The sequence below is a fragment of the Punica granatum genome, chromosome 6 (genome assembly GCF_007655135.1).
Source record: "Punica granatum isolate Tunisia-2019 chromosome 6, ASM765513v2, whole genome shotgun sequence".
NCBI lineage: Eukaryota > Viridiplantae > Streptophyta > Magnoliopsida > Myrtales > Lythraceae > Punica > Punica granatum.
Genome location: NC_045132.1, coordinates 24,052,043 through 24,070,992, shown reverse-complemented (window position 1 = coordinate 24,070,992; position 18,950 = coordinate 24,052,043). Strand labels below are relative to the sequence as shown.

The window sequence follows — 18,950 nt, the reverse complement described above, 5'->3', positions numbered from 1 at the left end:
ATTCATTTTTAAGTAACACAGCAATTTTATTTTATTTTGGTTTAGGTCAGGTCAGTGATGCGCACGTGTTTAATTAGGAGTCAAGAGTATTAGGTAACGCAGCTAAACAAGTCGTTAACTAGAAAAGCGGCAACATTATTAGTCGTTACTATGCTAGCTGCAGAGTTCATCGGATCGAAGATCAGGGTGAGAAGCCGGACAGACTTGGAGTCTGACCCAGTGATACAAGCATCCATTACATGTTACAAACTCGGTGAGGTACGTACAGTATTACTAGGATACGATGGCCGGATTTACGGGACATGTAGATGTAGTCGATGGATAGACGTTCACGTTAATCTTCCAGCCAAAAGCTGCTGCCTCAGCAAGTATTCATCAGACAGACTCAACCCTCTGATAATCGGTCACCGCAGAATTCTCCTCTGACATGGAAGTCAGAGCTTATATCGAGCCCGGCCCGATCCAGTATCGTCATAGAGTTCAAATTTATCATGTCCTCACCTACCCATCAAACAGAAAACTCGAGCTCAAGCCTATACCCACGAGATTACTGATTTTTAATGAGGAATTATTTAAAAAAAAAAAACTGAAAAAACAAAGACATCATAAAGGTTTGCATTCGATTTAATCAGCAGGACTTCTCGTGCCTCTTCTTTTAACTTTTCATTTTCCACCTTAAATCTCCACTCTTATAAAAGAAAAAGTAAATTTCTTTTTTTTCTGGATCATAATTCTAAATCTGCGGTTACTTTTAAAATGTGAATTCTGAAGTGATTCATTAGTGCTACGACAATGTCGACATTTGCCTCTCCCACATTAATAAATGCATATATATATATATATATTTGTATTGTTAATGGGAGATTATGGATTAGTCCAATAATAAGAAAAGCGAAATAAAGAGAAATAAAAAATTTTCAACGGCCATGATCGAATTCGATTTTTTTATTTTTATTTCGAGTTGGTGACCTGTACTGTACCATTACATTAATTAAGGCTTGTTCTTTACGTTAATGTGATGACTTTTTAAATGAAGAGAGGTCCATCATATCCATTATCTATTTTAATGTGGCACGCCATTGACCAAACAATTTTGATAGGTTATATCTTCAACGAATGCTGAATATGATCAGAATTTCTCCTTCTATGCATATAATAGGCTAAGGCGTGGTCCACGAACATCGGCTCAACCGTATATCTACGGTTTCGCACAGGACCAACCTCAACAAGCAAGGCAATCCTCATAAGATGTATGGAGCACCACAACAACCTGGCAGTCACTTCAAAGAAGCTCTCGAACATCATGTAGTAGTCGACCAGTGCCCGACTTCGCAATTAGGCTACGAACCAGCTGCGGATCCACCTCCAACACATGAAACTTCTGAGTCCGAGCGACCAGGCTAGTTGAAGGCTCGCGATGACCCCCCAAACTTAAAGCAGAAACAGAGGAAGCAAATGTAATACTAAAAAAATTTAATTAATGACTTGCAATAATAGGTTAGGACATAGCATGACAGATAGATCTGCTTTCGATCGGCATTTAATTAATTACTTGGATGCACTTGGCTACGTTAGAGGAGAAACTTTCATATTGGTTTGCTGAATATTGGAAATTTATTGTCATTTATGAAGTTGGGCGGAACCGTGATTCTGATTTATGAAGGCTTTTTGACTTAAGAAAGAGGAGTTTGTGCGGAGGCACCCGCCCTCGCTTAGGAAGTAATAAGTCTCAGGTTCGAGATCTTACGCCATAGGATTGTCGTACTTGTAGTACTCTCGATCTACGCTATCGTTTTGTTGAACTCGGCAATGTCCTGCCACGATCGCCTCCTTATCAGCAGAGCCGAGGATGCATCGGGAAGCACAGTGTTTCCTCCCCAGAGGGTCTTGTCGTAGACGGTCACGCCTCCGACCCTAACCTGTCTCATCAGCCTCTCGTGATGGTTCTCTTGGTTTGCCCTGTTTGCATCCACTAATGCAACGTCGAAACTGCCTTCGTTCTCTTGCTGCCATACATAGATCAAAGTTTGCATTGCGTATCAATTGTCATAGAACACTAGGGAAGATTGCCAACGGACTAACCGTGGGCCGGAGCTGAAGTGATGCCTGATTTCTCCGGGCCCGGCTCAACCTCGTCCCTAGAAATTAACATTTTTTAATCGGAAACAAACCGCAAAAAAAGAGGAAGAAATGCATAATTGTTTCAGAGTTTGTGTTATAGGGCCGGGCCGGTCGGACGTGATCATTGTCAGTGCCCAGCCGCCCCACGAATTTCAGGCCACCACAGCTTTATTTTTGCCTGAGGGAGGCCCAAATTTATTTGATCAGGTTATGTGCACTAGAGCATAGGTAGGACAGTAGAAGTTTAGTCGCTCAATTACACTTTGTAGCAGCAGATCAAGAGCTGGTAAGGCCTCAGATTCGATGAACTCGATCTTGTTCTTGATGTTAGCCCTCTTGGTAATTGGGAGACCAATGCTCTCGTATGCTTCACGGTCCACACCGATGGCCACAATCTTCCCATCTTGCAGGATGGAAAGGGCAGTTACGAGGAGAGAGTATCCCGTGAAAACACCGAGCTCGATAGTCTCCTTTGCATTCATCAGCTTCAAGATGAACGCTAGGAACTGACTTGTATCAGGCAAACTTGACAAGTCGACTCTACATGATTGTATAAAAAACTTATAGGCTTATATATAAGGTTCATGCTGGGAAGCTCGGTTGGGCGAGAGATTTACTGAGGATGCTGTTTTGTGGCCGCATCCCTGAGATCCTTAAGCAGTCCCGTTCCCGTGGATATACAACTCTCTCCGGCATCCGCTTCAAAGGCCAAATACAAACCGATTATGATAACATACAAGCAGAACCAAAGGTTGAAAAATATGCCCAAAATACGAGAATGACTAATGATAGTCATGGCCCTGCAACTGCCCTGCTGGGTAACCCTGCTACTTCGCCATAGCTGCAGGTTACTGGCAGCAGGGGAGAAGATATATACATATGTATATATACAATGATTATGTTGATACGTGACTAACTATACATGAAATAACTTCCAACTAACGCTTCAGTTTTGTTTGATTTGGGCAAGATAAGGTCAGCGATGTGTGGTTAGGAGCGAAGAACGTTAACTACAAAGTATAGCAATCTTATTTGATTGGCGCCCTCTTCAATCGTGACATGCTACGAACTTCATCAGATCGGATACCAAACTGAGAAGCGAGCACCCTTCATTAACTCAGTCAGGTACATTATCACATGAAAGCCAGATTTACAATACAAGAAAGCCAGATCGACAAGAAATATGTAGCACATAGACATTCGCGTTAATCTCCCAGACTATAAGCTGTTGACTCAGTAGACTCCCTTTTGATAGTCGGCCCCGCAGAATTCTCCTCCGAGATCATCGCAAGCTTCTCCGGGGAACACCCTGCATATGCCAGATACAGCCACGTAAAGCATTAGACGCGTAAAATTTTCACTAAAAAGCTCGAGCTGATAAATATCATGAGTTCAATCATCTTATATACCCAAAATATTCTTTATATTTTTCCGATATGGGACAACCACTCTCAAAAAGACCCTTTCTACTGTATCAAAAGCTAATCAGCAAAACCATGAATATGGGGGAGTTACAAGCATATACGTCTTAGGGCTGTTGTACTCGTAGTACTCTCGATCTACATTTTCTGAGGCAGTCCTTGGCTCGTTCCCATCGGCTTCTGGTGTCAGCTTCACTTCCGGATACATCTCGGCAGCACAGGCGTCTCCTCCAATCGTCTCGCAAGCCTCTGCTGGAAAAACACTGCACAGAGTTCCATATAAAGGACCAAAACCCGAAAGTGAATATCCTGACGTGGTGTGAACCGAAAATATTGCAGGACTAATGAAATATATGACTCACGAGGTGGTGGAGCTATAGTCAACCGCGGATGGGTCGTTCGAGCCAGCGACGGCCCTGATGGTTGGGGGTCGGGAAGCTCTTAACCTTGGAATGGACTTCCATGGAGATGCCAAGGTTTTAGTGGGTTTTAGCAGTGGGAGAGGTTGCGAAACAGAGAAAATTGCTGCCTGCATTTTTGGTTTTGGTGATGGGGTTTGATGAAACTTTGAAATTGCAGTGATGGGGTCGAATTTATAAAGATGATCGTGTTGGGGGCATTGAGGGGATAAGGTGGGAAGATTTTTGTGGGGAGCGGATAAGGTCTGCTTCTTGTTTGACTGGAAATTGTGGTGGGTGAAGCTCTGAGAGGGATTGATGAGCTTGGACCTTCATGCTGTATCCATCCATGTCCATGTGCACGGAAAGATACATATGAAATTGATTGGATTGTGATGGGTGAGCAAGTAAAATTGCAGAGTAGATTTGCTAGCGATCTGCGTTTCGGCTCATCCTTTATTTTCTTATATGGTCACCGGAGGTCTAGAATCGTCCTCTTCCTTTGGGTTGTCGCCATTCTTATGCCCTTCCATGAGGTTGAAATGAAACTCTGGCAGGCTATTCGAATTTGCACTGGGTCGAACAGCGGGAATATATCCAGACATAATAGTTCCTTTGAGAAGATCAACATTAGCAAGAGTGATGCTGACATAATTATAGAAAGGGTTAGAAACTCTGCAAAGATGAGTTCAGCAACGGAAAGACGATCTGCAGGCAAAACTAAGCTACTCGAACAGCCAGCAGCATCTTGTTCTGAGGCATTCCCGAGCAGCTTACAATATGAAGCTCCTGATTAGTGTGTTAGGGAAGAACCTGAAACCAAGACTGACGAGATAGTCGTGTCTCTTTGCAAGCTTCACAACAGCAACTTCCCATTGATTCTGATTTCGAGAAACTCCATACAAGAGGACCACGTACTACAGTTACTAATGTATACATAAATCTTCAGAAACTATGTAGTTGGGTTAGCATTGGGACGAGCTCGTCACTGGAAGGCCGATCGGCGGTCTTATCTGAGAGGCAAACAACAGCTATTCTGATGGCCATCAGCATCTCATCTTCCTTGCCCTCTTCCCCCAGGATGCTCTTGTCCAGTGCCTCGCGGGCCTCCCCTGCCTGTTGAAGTTCGCGAAGCCAACTTCCCATGCTCCCGTTTTGCCCAGTTTCCCCAAAGAATTGATCTGTTGGATCTCTACCAGTTAACAGAAAGCCCAGGATCATCCCAAAGCTGAAGATATCGCTCTTGTCGGTACACCTGTTTCGTCCAACACTAACAAAGATAAAGATCAGTGTAGCCGCTGGTATCACGCCTTGGATGAAAATGTGAACAAAAGGAGCTGTTTTATGGTTCCATGGAGGCTCCATTTCAGTAAAGCATTAAATTGCAAAATTTCGGCATTCTATCTACACGAATGATCTGTCGGCAGATCGCTAAAGGTTTTCACATGGTAACCTGGATTTGCAACAAGCACATATATTTGAGATCAACTGCCTAAATTCTCTAAGTAAATTGGGAAATTTCATGCTAACCACAGCAAAATAGCCAAAAACATCGAGCATATATAAGCGAACAGTTGTAGTGTTTAATTCCTATATCTATTGCTTTGAAACAAGAACCCAGATCGAACTTAATCACCACAACTCAAAGGAATTAGTGCAGATTCCGCATAGCATGTCGTACAAGTCGGAATAACATGCCACTATCAGCTTTGACACTTAAAACCTGTGAACATAGACACAGATACGGCTAGTACCTGGAATTCCGGAAAATCTCCGGCGCGCTGTACTTAGATTTAATTTTATCCAAGTCGGGCATGAGTTTAACCAATCCACAGTCAGCCAGCCTCGGCTTAAACTCTCTATCCAACATCACATTCGTCGGCTTCAGATTGAGATGAAGAATCTGAGGCTTGCAAGTGAAGTGAAGGTACTGAAGCCCCTTGATAACCCCGACAGCAATCCGAAGCCGAGCGTCCCAGTCGAGCTCCAACTGATTCTCCCTAACCCTGTTCATCACATCTTCTAGACTTCCACAAGGGGCATAGTCATAAACCAGAGAGAAACTGTTCTGCTCACGAACATAAGCACGCAGGCTCATCAGGTTCTCGTATCTGAGACCGGCGAGAACTTCGAGCTCCCTCTGGATTCGTCTCTTGACGGATTTGCCCCGCATCCCTGGGGAACAACTTTCGAATGGCTCGAGCCGCTTCACAGCCACGGCGAGCCCATTATCGAGGACGGTCTTGTAGTACCTTCCGTTCGGGCTCGAGCCCAGCAGAAGGTTCTCATTCGCAAGGGCCGCCTGTAGAGTCTTGGGGGAGATTCTCGGGGAGAACACGACGGGGCCTTTGAGGATGGGGGTTCGGTTGAGGTAAAGCACCAGGCCCCTAACGAAGCAAGCACACAGGAGGACACCAATCAGGCCCGTCAGCACTCCTAGAGCAATGCTGAGCACGATTCTCCGGAGACCGAGCTTGAACTCGGGCACCCGCGGCGGAGCAACAGGACTTTCAGCATAGACTCGCCGGAAAATGCGATCATGACGTTCCACCGGGGGCAAGTCCAAGCACAGAACAATCAGCAGAAAAAGAGGTAGGGCTCTCGTGGAGACATGGGCTGTCAACTTTGGATTCACCATGGGAAGAAGAAAAGCTGAAATGATGCCCCAAAAGGAGGGGAAGTATTGAATCCGTACGACGACCTCTGGCGGCGAGGAAAGGCTTGACCTTCAAAAGGACTAACAGAGGGGGAGGGAGGGAGAGAGAAGCTTCGGGTGGAAGACGCAGAGAATCATTCTCATTCCGTCACCCATTTGTCGATGGAATGGAACCACGGAAGATGCAGACATTCCATTCAACAGACAGGAGAATGTCATGTACACCTTAAAGCTCCCTCCTTTCTGTGAAGCAACAATGGAACCCACAGCTCGTCCCCCCACAAGACAGTATCAGAGTAAGCAGCCGGCAAGACACTTGGTCGGCATTTTCTTCACCTCCCAATGGAGAAGAGGAAGGATTTCAACTGTTAGGGATGAGATGATGAAGACTCTCTCTCTCTCTCTCTCTCTACTGTGAAGTGTGTGAGCTTCCTGGGTGTCTGATTGGAAGGGACGGAAACGACCGCATGACCCCAAAAACAACAAAAGAAAAAACAAGACAGGGACTCGCTCCCTTCCTTCCCGCCCTTCTGACCAGATGGGGCCCGCGGGGGAAGGACATAGTGGGGCCCACGTCCACGTTGGAGTAATCTGCAGCCTCGTGTCTCCGTCACGGGGCCGAAAGTCGAAACATGGAACAGCGTGATGGGAAAGGGACAGGGAGATCGTGACCGTCAGATGGTGTCGGGCCGCAAAATCTCGACTGTCGGATGGGAAAGGGGAAACCCTCCCGCTGGGGAGTCGTGCGTGGTCGGGTCCTTGGTGTTAGACAATAGTTCCCTACTAATTGAGAAAAGTAATTAAGTGGTAAAGTTTCCTCTTTTTCTTCCTTTTTCCTCTCCAATCGTATAATTTCATTTCATTTCATTTGCTTTTGTTTCATCAACCACTTTGCCACTTCGATATCCACCCCCCCCCCCCCCCCCCCCCCCAAAACGGTCCATGCAAACATCAGATCACACTAAAAGATTAATTTTATATTTATGATTACTTTGGCAGTTATACTTCAGCAAGCGTGAAACACCCGCACCGGAGATGCCCTCTTCTATGTCAACAGATTCTATAATGATTTATCTTTGTCATCCAAAAAGAATAAGAATCAAGTTAGAATTTGGTGCTAAAGCAACTTCATTATCGTAACGTAAGAGCCTTCCAATTTGAAGAGGCAAAGGCTGATCCATATCGATGGACTCACTCAACCGTGTAAGATATTGATAAAAGTAATTGTGCACGTTCCCGTCCGATGGAGGGAATGTACAGAGCGGAAAGTATAGCCCGCATGAGGTTGTACCAGTGAAGTCGCTGATTCTTTCGCGAAATTCCTAGGAAGAAGAACATATACGCAAAAGAGATGGAAATTTCTGCCGGAAATGCTCCGGTAATGAGTCATTCATAGACAAACCCCCCTTTGCCCTCCAAAATCATACATGTAAATTATCATATATAAAGGAGGAGTTCCATCAACATAACAAAAGCTTCCCATTCCAAAATCACCTAAGCAAGGAACTAATCTACATACAAACAGATGATGACCTAAATTACAACTTTTTCACAGCTACTACCTCGGGGCAAAGGAAGCAAACCGCCAATATAAAACGAGCAACAACCATATAACTGAAGGCCACCCCCAGCGGTCTGGAGCTTTGGTTCCTCTGGTACTCCGACTTGATGAAATGGGAAGGGGGGGCGATTCGTTTTAGATTACAAACTCCTTGGGACTATAATTTGCACAAATAGCAAAGCCTGTGGGGCAGGCACACCTACCTACCACTCATCCTCTCCAAAATCTCATATTGCCTTCCACAAGTCCCCGGCTAACTTGGTAATCCTTTTGCAATCCAATGGAATACAATCATCATTTAAACCCGATAAAAGAAAAGGAGAAAGTACCTTTTTTTTAGACTATGGAGATCTCATGTGCTTGAGCTTTCATTAAATTATCTTGGAAAATATGTCATCCATTTGAATCGGATAGAAGGGCAAGAACTTCGCTGTCTGTGAAGTTCGAATCTGCTGCAATATCGAGGGCAGTTTTGCCTTCTCCATTAAGCGCTTGAGCATCAGCTCCCCTGCAATTTTTATGACCAAGACATGAGCAATGGCAGAGAGATTGGAGACTCATGACAATGAAGGCAGCGAGAAGATGGATTCACCTCGAAAGAAGCAACTTGGCATTCATAGCCTTGCCCTTGATGGTGCAGCGGTGCAGCGGCATATTGCCTCTTGAATCGACAGCATTCACATTCGCCCCGTACTGCAGGAGGAGCTCGAGCATCCCAATGTCCGCAGTTTCACATGCAAGGTGAAGAAGTGTGCACCCATCTAGATCATCCAGGGAAAGACCTTCACCAGCACTGCCAAAGTTGAGAGGGCTTGTGGAGGACCTCTCTGTACCTGGACTATAGGTGAGGCCATGCCCCGTTGGCTCTTGCAGTAGCATTACTTTGGCAAGGGTCAACGAAGAGCTGCTTGACGCTTGCTCGAAGACAGCATTGACAGGTGCTTCGGAGTTGACGATGAGACGGTACACTGCTTTCTTGTCATTAGAACGGACAGCATCCCAGAGCTGCTGTGCAACTGATTGATGCTGACTGTCTTTTGGCTTGCGGACAAATAGCTTTTCCGCATACTGTGAAGCAATATATGGCAAAAAATGGTTAGGGAAAAAAAAGGAACTAAGAAGAATAATCAACTAGACTGTCTAAGTCTAATCTGCAGAGGTAATCCTGGCTGATTTAGTTACTACAAGCTAATTATTGACTAAATCGTGGGAATTAACTAGTAAATGTAAGAGAAGAGCAGCTAAAGCAGTTCAAAAATCTATTGTACCTTTGCGTGGATGAACTTCTCCTTCACCGAGATTGCATCTGAAGGATTCGGTTTGGTAATAAAATGTAATTGTGGCTTGTTGGACTCATATAACCTTCATGGATAACATTAAAATAAACATGAGAATTTTGCAGCCCTCACCAAAGGAAAACTGCATTATCTTTCAGAAAATACAACTTTCTTTACCCTGATGGGACCTGAAAAGCACTTCTAGACTGCAATGATTCCTCCCATACGGAGTTAGCAAAGGCATTACCCAGAGCCTGAAACAAACTTATCACAGAAGGCTCCCACACTTTGACGTCCAGGGTGAGCGACCTCACCTGTAATTACAATAAAAAATAAGAAAATAATATAAGCTCTGAATTTTACAAGTCAACTATAGCTATTACATTCAAAGTCTTGAGTGAAAGCACGACTGATTATGAGGAATCATCCCAACAACATTTAAGCAATCAAACCAAGTCACTTGCCTTTGAGATGTGCACACCAAGGTTACGATGAACACCAGAACATTCAATGCAAACAAGAACTCCGAGATTCAGGGATGCCCAATCCGGTTCAGGAGCTCCACAATCTGCACACCTATCATTCCCACATACTCTTCGCAACACATCGATTGGCTTCTCATGTTTGAGCGAAGACCATTGCTGTTGTGAATTTCTTGAAAAGCGTTCATGATGTGTCGTGCCAATGTTTCTCTCGGATGCAAATTCTTCAGCAGCAGTATGATCGAAGTCGGAACTTTCGAAAGAACTACTCTCACTGGCAGAATGATGATGACCACTTCCCAAATGGCCAGCAGTAAGACTCTGGAATATAATTCAATGTGAGTAATGTATTCAAAATAAAGATATGTGATGAAATTTATGAAGGTCTCTGAGAATCACCCGCTCAGGTGTCTGAGAGCTTAGTAATGAAGCAATAACCCCGGTTATTTTTTCAATCCAATCCATCTGATCTAATGCGCTCTCTGCCTGCACTGACAAGCTCCAATAAGCAATTCTAAGGCTCAACTGCAAAAACAATCAAGCCATGCAACAAGTCTAACAATTATGACTATACCTGCAGGGTATAACTTTTTGTTGGTGAAATGATCCTAAAGCAAAACCGCAGGTCTGATTGGTCAGCATCGACTTTTATTGTTGATGTAAGCAGGTTCACTGTGTGGTGAGCAACTGATTTCTCATCATGTAATCCTCCGTGATAATGAGAAGAAAGCCAGCGACTTAGCAACCCAGATCCAAGCTCTGAACTGTGGCGCACATTAGAAAGTTGAGTAGAAGAACCCTGAAAATACATTCAGAAATTAGAATTTAAATCATTTCTGAAACACATAACAGAATCATTTAACCCTCACCAAAACTAGCATAACAACTTACAGATGGTTTTATACACTGTTTACGATAGTAGTATAGCATTCCTCGGCTATCCAGCACAAAGAACCTCCTTTTCCAGTCACCTCTCAAATTTGACGACCGCTTTGAAAGATAACCTTGGCGGATTGTCTGAACCTGAAAATGGTTGATCCTGGTATTAGGCCAAATTGAGCAAACAAATAAAACTCGAGGCAATCAAGATTAAGAAAAGTATCCAGTAAACTCTTGTGAGTTCTTTCACAATAAAAATAGATTGATTAAACCTTTCCCTTTGCTGCAGATTGCATGACAGCCTCTATCATTTTGTGAGAACTTCTACCAATTGCATGCATACCCTCTCCGTTTGGAGATCCATTTGGACCATTAGATGACCACCTACTCTCACGATCAATCTGCCTTTTGTACTCCTGCATCCTTTCATTAAGAGCTGCCTGCTCATAGTTGGACCTTTCTCGAGACTGCTGAGCATAGGTTAAAACCTGCCATAAATAAAGCAACAACCTTATAGGTATTAATTTCTACATTCAGACAAATATCGAGAGTTGAGAAAATGAATAAACTTACATAGATCTGTCAGATATATATATATATATTATCATATATGAAGCTTTTAAGAGTAACATGACAATATAGATTCATGACACTTCAAAAATTCATCTCTTTCACACAAAATGCAACACCGACAAAATAACTAATATTTGGATAATGCATGTGCCATAACAAAGATTGGTTACATCAAACAAAAATGAACTTTTCTAACATCCTGTGAAGATATGACCTCTAGTCTAGCAAATGAAGTTAAACAGAGGCTGTACATCCAACTTATGGCCATTAAAGGCAAATTACAGCCATTGAAGGACATTCTCAGCCTGTGAGATTAGAAAAGGACAAAGTGCAGGAAGGATGATATAATAAAGGGAAATGCCATGAGGTGTTTTATGGTAACAAACCTGATTAATATAGGGCTCCATCTGATGCAACAGTTCATAGCCCTACAAGTAAAAGAATGAGATAAGTATCTATGTAATTCCTGTCCATAAAATGGTGCTGATAATAATCAAAAAGCCCTATTGTGTTGTTCACCTGTTTGAAGTAACGGAGATGTGCATCCATTGTTCCACTAACAGCTTCCAAGAATTCAAACCTTTTTTTAGCTTCAACATTAGATAGAGCAGTTACCTGGGTAGAGATGGATCAGAATGGTTAAAAGCTAGTGATAAGCATATAACCACATTCAAACTAAGATTATATCAAAAGCAAAATGTTACCAGATTGAAACGAGCTTGTTCAAATGCAGACCTTGCATTGTGAAGTTCCTGAAACAACCACGTTATCCATATTTCTATTATAACCAAGCTTTTTTTGGCCACTATATTATAACCAAGGTCACTCTCATAAAGATGACAGAAGAAGTGCATGTATGTGCTTACCTCCTCTAAGACAACTGCCACATCAGTTTTTGTTCCTTTTCTTAACGAAAGAAACTTCTCACGAGCCTGGCACGACATAACAATTTGAAGTGAGACTGGATTTAACTCAAAATCACATAACTTCATTAAAATCTTTGAGGACAGAACCCTCCCTAACCCTAACGACCATGGTAACATCTCAAAACAGCTGAATAAATTATGAACCAGATCATAAATATAAAGGAACTGTCGTTTCAAACTCTATTAAGTTACAGATGCATAGGAAGGCATAATCATCAAATGAAATTAATAATAACACAAATAAGAAGAAGTTAAGCGTCCAGAGCTTGACGTGCAAAAGATTTAATTGATATGATATTACATAATAAAAGGTTCAGGTCATAATTATTCAACAATAGTACCACTTGATATATTTCGACATGAAGCCGCAGAAAACCAGCTATAGCCAAATGATAGACTTTGAACAGATGGAGATTTCATCTAGGACAGTTACATGAGGATTGAACTAATTGCTGCTAGATTGAAAATAAACAAGGGATTACACCTGATCATAGAGGAGGCTAGCCTTGTCAAAGCGTTTCCGTGCTTCCTGCAAATAATCAAACTTTTAGCAACTGAAAATTTTTGGATGAAAGATATTTAATTTCAAGTAGATATTTTTTCCCTCTGTCAAAACGCAGGTCAAAAGACCAAAACTAGGGAGACTGGTATTCACGACACATTTAGCCACCAATTTGAGAATACAAAATTGTGGTCTCAAAGTCGGCCAACTAATCAAAATTGGGTACAGCCATGCCTTTAATTACAAAAAAAAGTGCAAGAGAAGAAAATGCACAAATTGGTTTGGCCCAATGAAATACACGTGAACAAGCCCCCATTTATTTAGCCACAGCTGGGTAGATATGTCACTGTTATAAACATGCACGTTGTTTCCATCATATTTGACTAAACATGTCCATATGTATCAACTGCCCAGTGTATTTACCTTGACATCATGCAAATCCATGTTCACAAACTGCAGTAACCTGTCATTTAACATATGCTCAACCTGAACCAAAGAAACGAAGAGAACACAACAAAAAGACATCAATTAGTACACATGACAGAAAAGTTTGTAGACACAAATATCATTGAGATGGTACGTTCATCAAGGTCCATAGGTAAGACGTTCCAAACCAGAATATACACTACAATTCTAAGAGCTATAGCCTTGAGTATTAATTCCATCTAACGATATGACTATTAAGACTGCAATTGTTGTAGAGAAAAGTTGACAGAAGAAGAGTTGGAACAGTTCTTGTCTGCATGTAACACTTGATATTATATCTTAAGGAAAGATCAATTAGAATTACTCAGTGTGAAAGCACAGAAAAATTTTGGATTAGACTTCAAATTTCACATGCCATGGAATATCACCACTGTTTCTAAAATTCAATGTGCTCGATAATCTAGAGAACATACTCTGAGGGAAACAAAATTCAATGTTCAATACGGCCTAGGTGCTGCTATTGCATCTGTATGCAATTCAATATACGATAGCAGTTTAGACACATAGGCATCACGATTCATGCATGCTATAACTCTCACGTACATACCAACTGAATTTCCACCCAGCAAATACAAGATTATATAAGCACTTTTACAATGTCAAATCCAACAGACCTGTGACCGCAATACTTCTTTGTACGTCCCAATCTCCCTCAGTGCAATAGTAAATTTGGTCATAACTGGGCCTACAGAAAGAAAGCACATTTTCAATGAATAATTAGATATTTATTCCAGGAAAGAATGATTGCAGAAAAATCTGAGACATCCAAATGAATCCTCTATTTCTGCGAGTTGTCATTATCCTTCCTTTTGTAATAACGTGTAATAACCATCATCACATGACTGAAAAAACTTTATTTGAAAAATAACAGAGTTCGTAATTATTGAGATGTTAACCCCTGCATTTTTATTCCAATTAACATATTAACATATCAAAACAAATTCATCATACCTCCAAAGGCCACACTAATGGGATCATTATGCCCTCCACCGAAAGTTTCCAGAGCACTTGCAAATGCAATATCCCCATCGTATCCCTCACCAAGCCCTTCCCTGCAAATAAACAAAATGTAAATCAATCATCCCTCATAAACTCGGGAATTTGGAACAGCAAAGTATTCAATATCCCATGCACTGTATCTATGCCTTAAGAGCAATGCAGGAAGAAGCATCACCAAGAAGATCTAAAAGGAAATTCAACAAACCTCAAATCTGGACAAATGCAAGGCCTCCTACAATTCTGCTATTAACTACTTGCCCAATGAAAATTGTAGCCTTGTATAATATTAATGCTAAATTTAAATGATTTATTGGCAAGAGACGCGAAAAATACTGAATAGGTTTAGTAAAATCAGTGTATTCTCCAAGTAAAAGCTGAGCAAGTTGAAATGAAACAACGCAAAAATCTATGCAAGAAACAAAGCATCACTTATATGAATGGACAACTGCATGCATAAGAGATAGAAATATCAGATTAAACATAGTTGGACAAGCGCTGCAATGTGAAGGTTGGATTGGACAAAAACATTGTAGTGATATCTACAGTGGTCTATAACTTAAAGTAATTGTGGAAATCATATGGAAAGAAATATAATATCATGCTCTAAACAATAGATGAGAGAAATGCAACCATACGTGTATTTTCTACAGCCTTTGTAAAACTTCAAACTCCGCTCCCGCAGTGATTCAGCACTTTCTTCCAAGCATTGTATCTGTTTCATCAAATAATATTTATAAAAAAAAAACCCTCATAAATTAACTTATCCAAAAAAAAAAATCATAAAATTCTCAGCAAGGAACGCAGCCTGAAGATAATGACTATATGATACAGAAGAATTTGGGAGAATAACGTGAACAGAATCAATGAAATTTTTATCTGCGAGTTTCAGGTGCAAAACAAGGCAAATAATTGCCGCATAGTACTCCCATGCTAAACTAGTAAAATTGAATAAAAAGAATTTACTTGTTGGATAACTTCAGAGTAATTACAATAATGAATCATATGATAAAACTAGCAAGTGTAAATCTATCCTTTTATATACAGATTCAACCCTTTCGGTGCCATAATCTTTTTTTTTTTTGATGAATTAGGGAGGTGCTATAATCAATTCAACAGAGCCTTTATCGACCAAAACGGTTTGAGTATGGGAGCCATTCCATCATCAAGGCAACAAATTAGGGAGAACACCAGAAGAAGCTTCACAAATATTTACTTTGAGAAAGCTTGTATTCTCAAAGTTCCACAAACAATGAGATATTAAAAGATGCTGAGGCCATTAGAGGTGCAAGACTATATAAGATTAATTTGGATTTCCTTATAGTAGTAGGCTTCCCCCACCATTCACCTATCAGCCAGAATGGTCTTAGTAGTCAACAAACTTTTACTAACTGTACTTACACTCAAACAGCTATATAAGATTAATTTGGATTTCCTTATAATAGTAGGCTTCCCCCACCATTCACCTATCAGCTAGAATGGTCTTAGTAGTCAATAAACTTTTACTAACTGTACTTACACTCAAACAGCCATATCTCATTGCAAATGAAATATTTAGATATCAAGGGAACCTCTATGACAAAAAGAAGAATAGAACAAATAAGAACGTATTGTCGGGTGCACTTGTCTCACAAACAGGGCCGGTAAAATACCGCAGCTTTGTAAATATATTTTCTTCTTCTGTACCATGTGATAATCTTAGAGAAGAGAGTAACGATGACACATTCCAGAATAAACCATTCACACTGCTTGATGAACTACACCCAGTTCACTGGAGCTACAAGACCTACACCAATTGCCAATTGACCATATGTGAAGCTCGCATCTAGAGAGCCCGGCAAAATTGATTTATAGCTACAGAACACAGCAACAAGCAAATAGGAAAGCGGGAATTCACTGACAACAAAGAAAAAAATAGAACTTAAGGAGTTGTCATAAATATGGAATGATTGAAAAATCATGGCAGGTGAAGATGATGACTGTCGCTCATTCTGAGAGAAAATGGAGCTTCCATAAATGGCTCTCATGTGCCTTGTCCAACTACAGTGATACCGAGACTGGAATAATTTTCTTCCAAATTTTCCAAAAAAGCAAACCTAACGTCAACAAGTAATTAGCTCAATCGGATAAAAACAGGCTGAAGAGGGCGAATTTTTGAAGAAGGAAAGAGCCGGTCGGACGACAAACTCTTTCCACTTCAAAATGTGAAACGCAGAGTGAGACAAAGACCTGCTTGCGGAACATAGGAGAGTCATCGAGCTTAGCGAAATGCATTGTCGCCGCAATTCTTCGTCTTATACGCCACGAGACGTCAGAGGAGCGTCACATCAGTAGTCGATCATTCCCGATTCGAGCTACCACAGTGAGGAAACCAGTCTTCGCCGACAAGATCTCACGGCAGGCCGTCGATCGCACCGCACGGCACCTCAACAACCGAATGCAAGCTCAAAAGGGACCTCGCACGAGCACTACAATTTGCACCAATGAGGGACGCGTCCACCTCAATCCCGCACCACCGGACGCATGACAGCTCCGAATTCAGCTGCGAAACCCTAGAAGACGGAAAGGAGCTGGAATGGCGGAGCCAGAAAACCTAGGAGGAGCAAGAAGGAGGACAACAACAACAGCAACAGGACGGGAGGAGGAGCTGTTCGCGGGCTCGATCGGGATTGTCAACAGCGCATTGGAGGTAGCTCAGCTTCGGGGGGGAAAAGGATCGGTCAATGGGCGAGTGCTCATTTCGCCATCGTCATCAAACCTGAAGATGTTGAGGTCGAGAGAAAGGCCATTAATGGCGTACGGGGAAGAGAGAGAGAGAGGGACACACACACACACACAGACATGGATAAAAGCAAAGCTCTCTCTCTAATTAGTAATTTCTTGTTTTTATCTCTCTTTTTTTTTCCTTTTTTTTTTAAATTTTGGCTTTTATATACAAAAGCCAATTTAACAGAAGACTGAGATCGTTCGCGCGCACTAAACTGCGTCGTTTCCTCGTCGCCGGGGCCCGGTAACGGCGTCGTAGTGCCTGAGAGCTTTGCTGAGGAGTTCCTGACAGGAGTTCACTTTACAGAGAGGGGTGAGAAAACTCGAGCAGCAGCTCCCCCACCCGCGGCTATCGCGCGTGAAGAGCACTCTGCCAGTGCCAGTGCGGTGTCCGGTCCCGGGAGCCTTCCCAAACCCATGCCACTACCAGTCCGGATAAAGACCGGACTACTAGGTTTGAGAATCACCGAAATTGCCCCAAAAGTTTATCTTTTTTTTTACATTGAGTCCCATGAGTTTCATTTTGATTTTTTCAGTCCTAAAGGTTTGCTCCTTCAGACAATTGCAGTCTTAATCATGACCGACCGTTACCGACTACCAACATGGATAGTAACGGAGTTAAATCATTTTCCATGTATCTAATTTGTCTACATGGAATATAAGAAATACGTGACGTCATTTTTCTGACATTGGTGACATGACCACTTAAATTGAAATATTTTAATTTCCTTAAATACCCCAGAATCCCCAAAATCTCATGAAACACTAAAGAATAGCAGAAACCTAGTATCACAAATTCTCAACCCCCCTTCCTAGCATTCCAAATCAGTCACGATAGGGACTACAATTGTCTGACGGAGCAAATTTTTAGAACTAAAAAAATTAGAATGAAATTTATTGGACCCGATGTCAAAAAAAGATTAATTTATAGGACCATTTTGGTGATTTTTCCTTTTTTATCTCAAGAAAATTATTCTTTTGTATGTAAGAAAAACACGGTAAATCATTTCACGCTGATCTATCATTTATATATTTGAATATATTTTAATATTATTTGTATTTGTCTTATCCGTCTATATTATTTTCTAGAAATTAATCGTTTATTTTCAATTTTTAATTTGTTCATGTAATAAAATTGAGATATTTGTTCAATTTTAGAGGATTTTTATGTTTTCTCTTGGGACGATTTATAATGGGTATAAATTATACTAGCTTGGGATTTTTTTTCTTGAAGATGTGAATGTGAGGAAAAAACATTCACGGATCTGATTTTTCGAGACGGTTTCATGCTTCTAATTAAGTTAGCAAAAATTTCGACTCCGAAAATTAGTTAGAAGTTATGGCTCAATAGGGACCGGACGTGCTCGTCCCGCGCTTTCCGTTGCCTCGGGGGAAATGCCAGTGGCGGGAGCGCGCGTGGTAAAATGTGGGACCCGCATAGATGCTTCTGTCACGCACAGTGGGCACTTTCACGCATAGTGGGGCCCGGGAAGAGGTTTTTTTTTATTCTTTTCCATCCATTTCCTCGCATGACACGAGAAATATTATGATTGCAAAGAAAATAAATGATAAGATATTATATAGAATTTTTTGTGGAATAAATTATATCAGACCACGAATTGTTAGCCCCGCCCACTTAAAAACACCACTAACTAAGATACTTACATAAATATTTAAGATTTAAAAAAAATATCCGAAAAATAATGTCTAAATGCAGTGACACCCCATAAAAATTGAGAGGTTTCGAATTTAATTTTCATTATAAAATTATTTATATCTTTTATTTAGTTATTTATTTTTATGTATTAAATTTGTAAACCTTCCTAGTAATAAAATAAAATTAAAAAGTTCAAAAGGGAAATGTAAGTAGAGCTCTCTTTAAAACATGGTGGGTTCGTATCATTAT

At 41.3% G+C, this 18,950-nt stretch overlaps 3 protein-coding genes and 1 pseudogene across 4 annotated transcripts; all 4 read right to left on the bottom strand.

Annotated features, from left to right (window-relative positions):
- Positions 1-1,023: 1,023 nt before the first annotated feature.
- LOC116212482 lies at positions 1,024-3,923 on the bottom strand (annotated as a pseudogene).
- On the bottom strand, positions 3,355-4,077 carry LOC116212285 (light-regulated protein, chloroplastic-like). The gene is made up of 3 exons (XM_031546847.1): positions 3,905-4,077; positions 3,637-3,805; positions 3,355-3,495 (listed from the first exon to the last, which is right to left on the bottom strand). Exons 1-3 carry the CDS (start codon positions 4,075-4,077, stop codon positions 3,355-3,357), a joined length of 483 nt encoding a protein of 160 aa, XP_031402707.1.
- A 493-nt stretch (positions 4,078-4,570) lies between these two features.
- Positions 4,571-7,072, bottom strand: LOC116212481 (inactive leucine-rich repeat receptor-like protein kinase CORYNE). Of its 2 annotated transcripts, none has more exons than XM_031547114.1 (2): positions 5,695-7,072; positions 4,571-5,195 (listed from the first exon to the last, which is right to left on the bottom strand). In XM_031547114.1, the coding sequence occupies exons 1-2, from the start codon at positions 6,576-6,578 to the stop codon at positions 4,886-4,888; spliced, it is 1,194 nt and encodes a 397-aa protein (XP_031402974.1). In that variant the 5' UTR covers positions 6,579-7,072; the 3' UTR covers positions 4,571-4,885. The 2 variants fall into 2 exon arrangements, with proteins under 2 accessions (XP_031402974.1, XP_031402973.1); XM_031547113.1 differs by having other exon boundaries at positions 4,571-5,210; positions 5,695-7,064.
- Positions 7,073-7,947: 875 nt separating this feature from the next.
- LOC116212480 (ADP-ribosylation factor GTPase-activating protein AGD3) lies at positions 7,948-17,136 on the bottom strand. Its single transcript, XM_031547111.1, has 19 exons — positions 16,508-17,136; positions 14,917-14,993; positions 14,234-14,334; positions 13,897-13,967; positions 13,220-13,282; positions 12,779-12,823; positions 12,235-12,300; positions 12,073-12,120; positions 11,888-11,983; positions 11,755-11,796; positions 11,068-11,283; positions 10,808-10,939; positions 10,491-10,715; positions 10,316-10,402; positions 9,899-10,237; positions 9,612-9,748; positions 9,426-9,519; positions 8,750-9,225; positions 7,948-8,665 (listed from the first exon to the last, which is right to left on the bottom strand). Exons 1-19 carry the CDS (start codon positions 16,550-16,552, stop codon positions 8,551-8,553), a joined length of 2,475 nt encoding a protein of 824 aa, XP_031402971.1. The 5' UTR covers positions 16,553-17,136; the 3' UTR covers positions 7,948-8,550.
- Between the last annotated feature and the right edge of the window lie 1,814 nt (positions 17,137-18,950).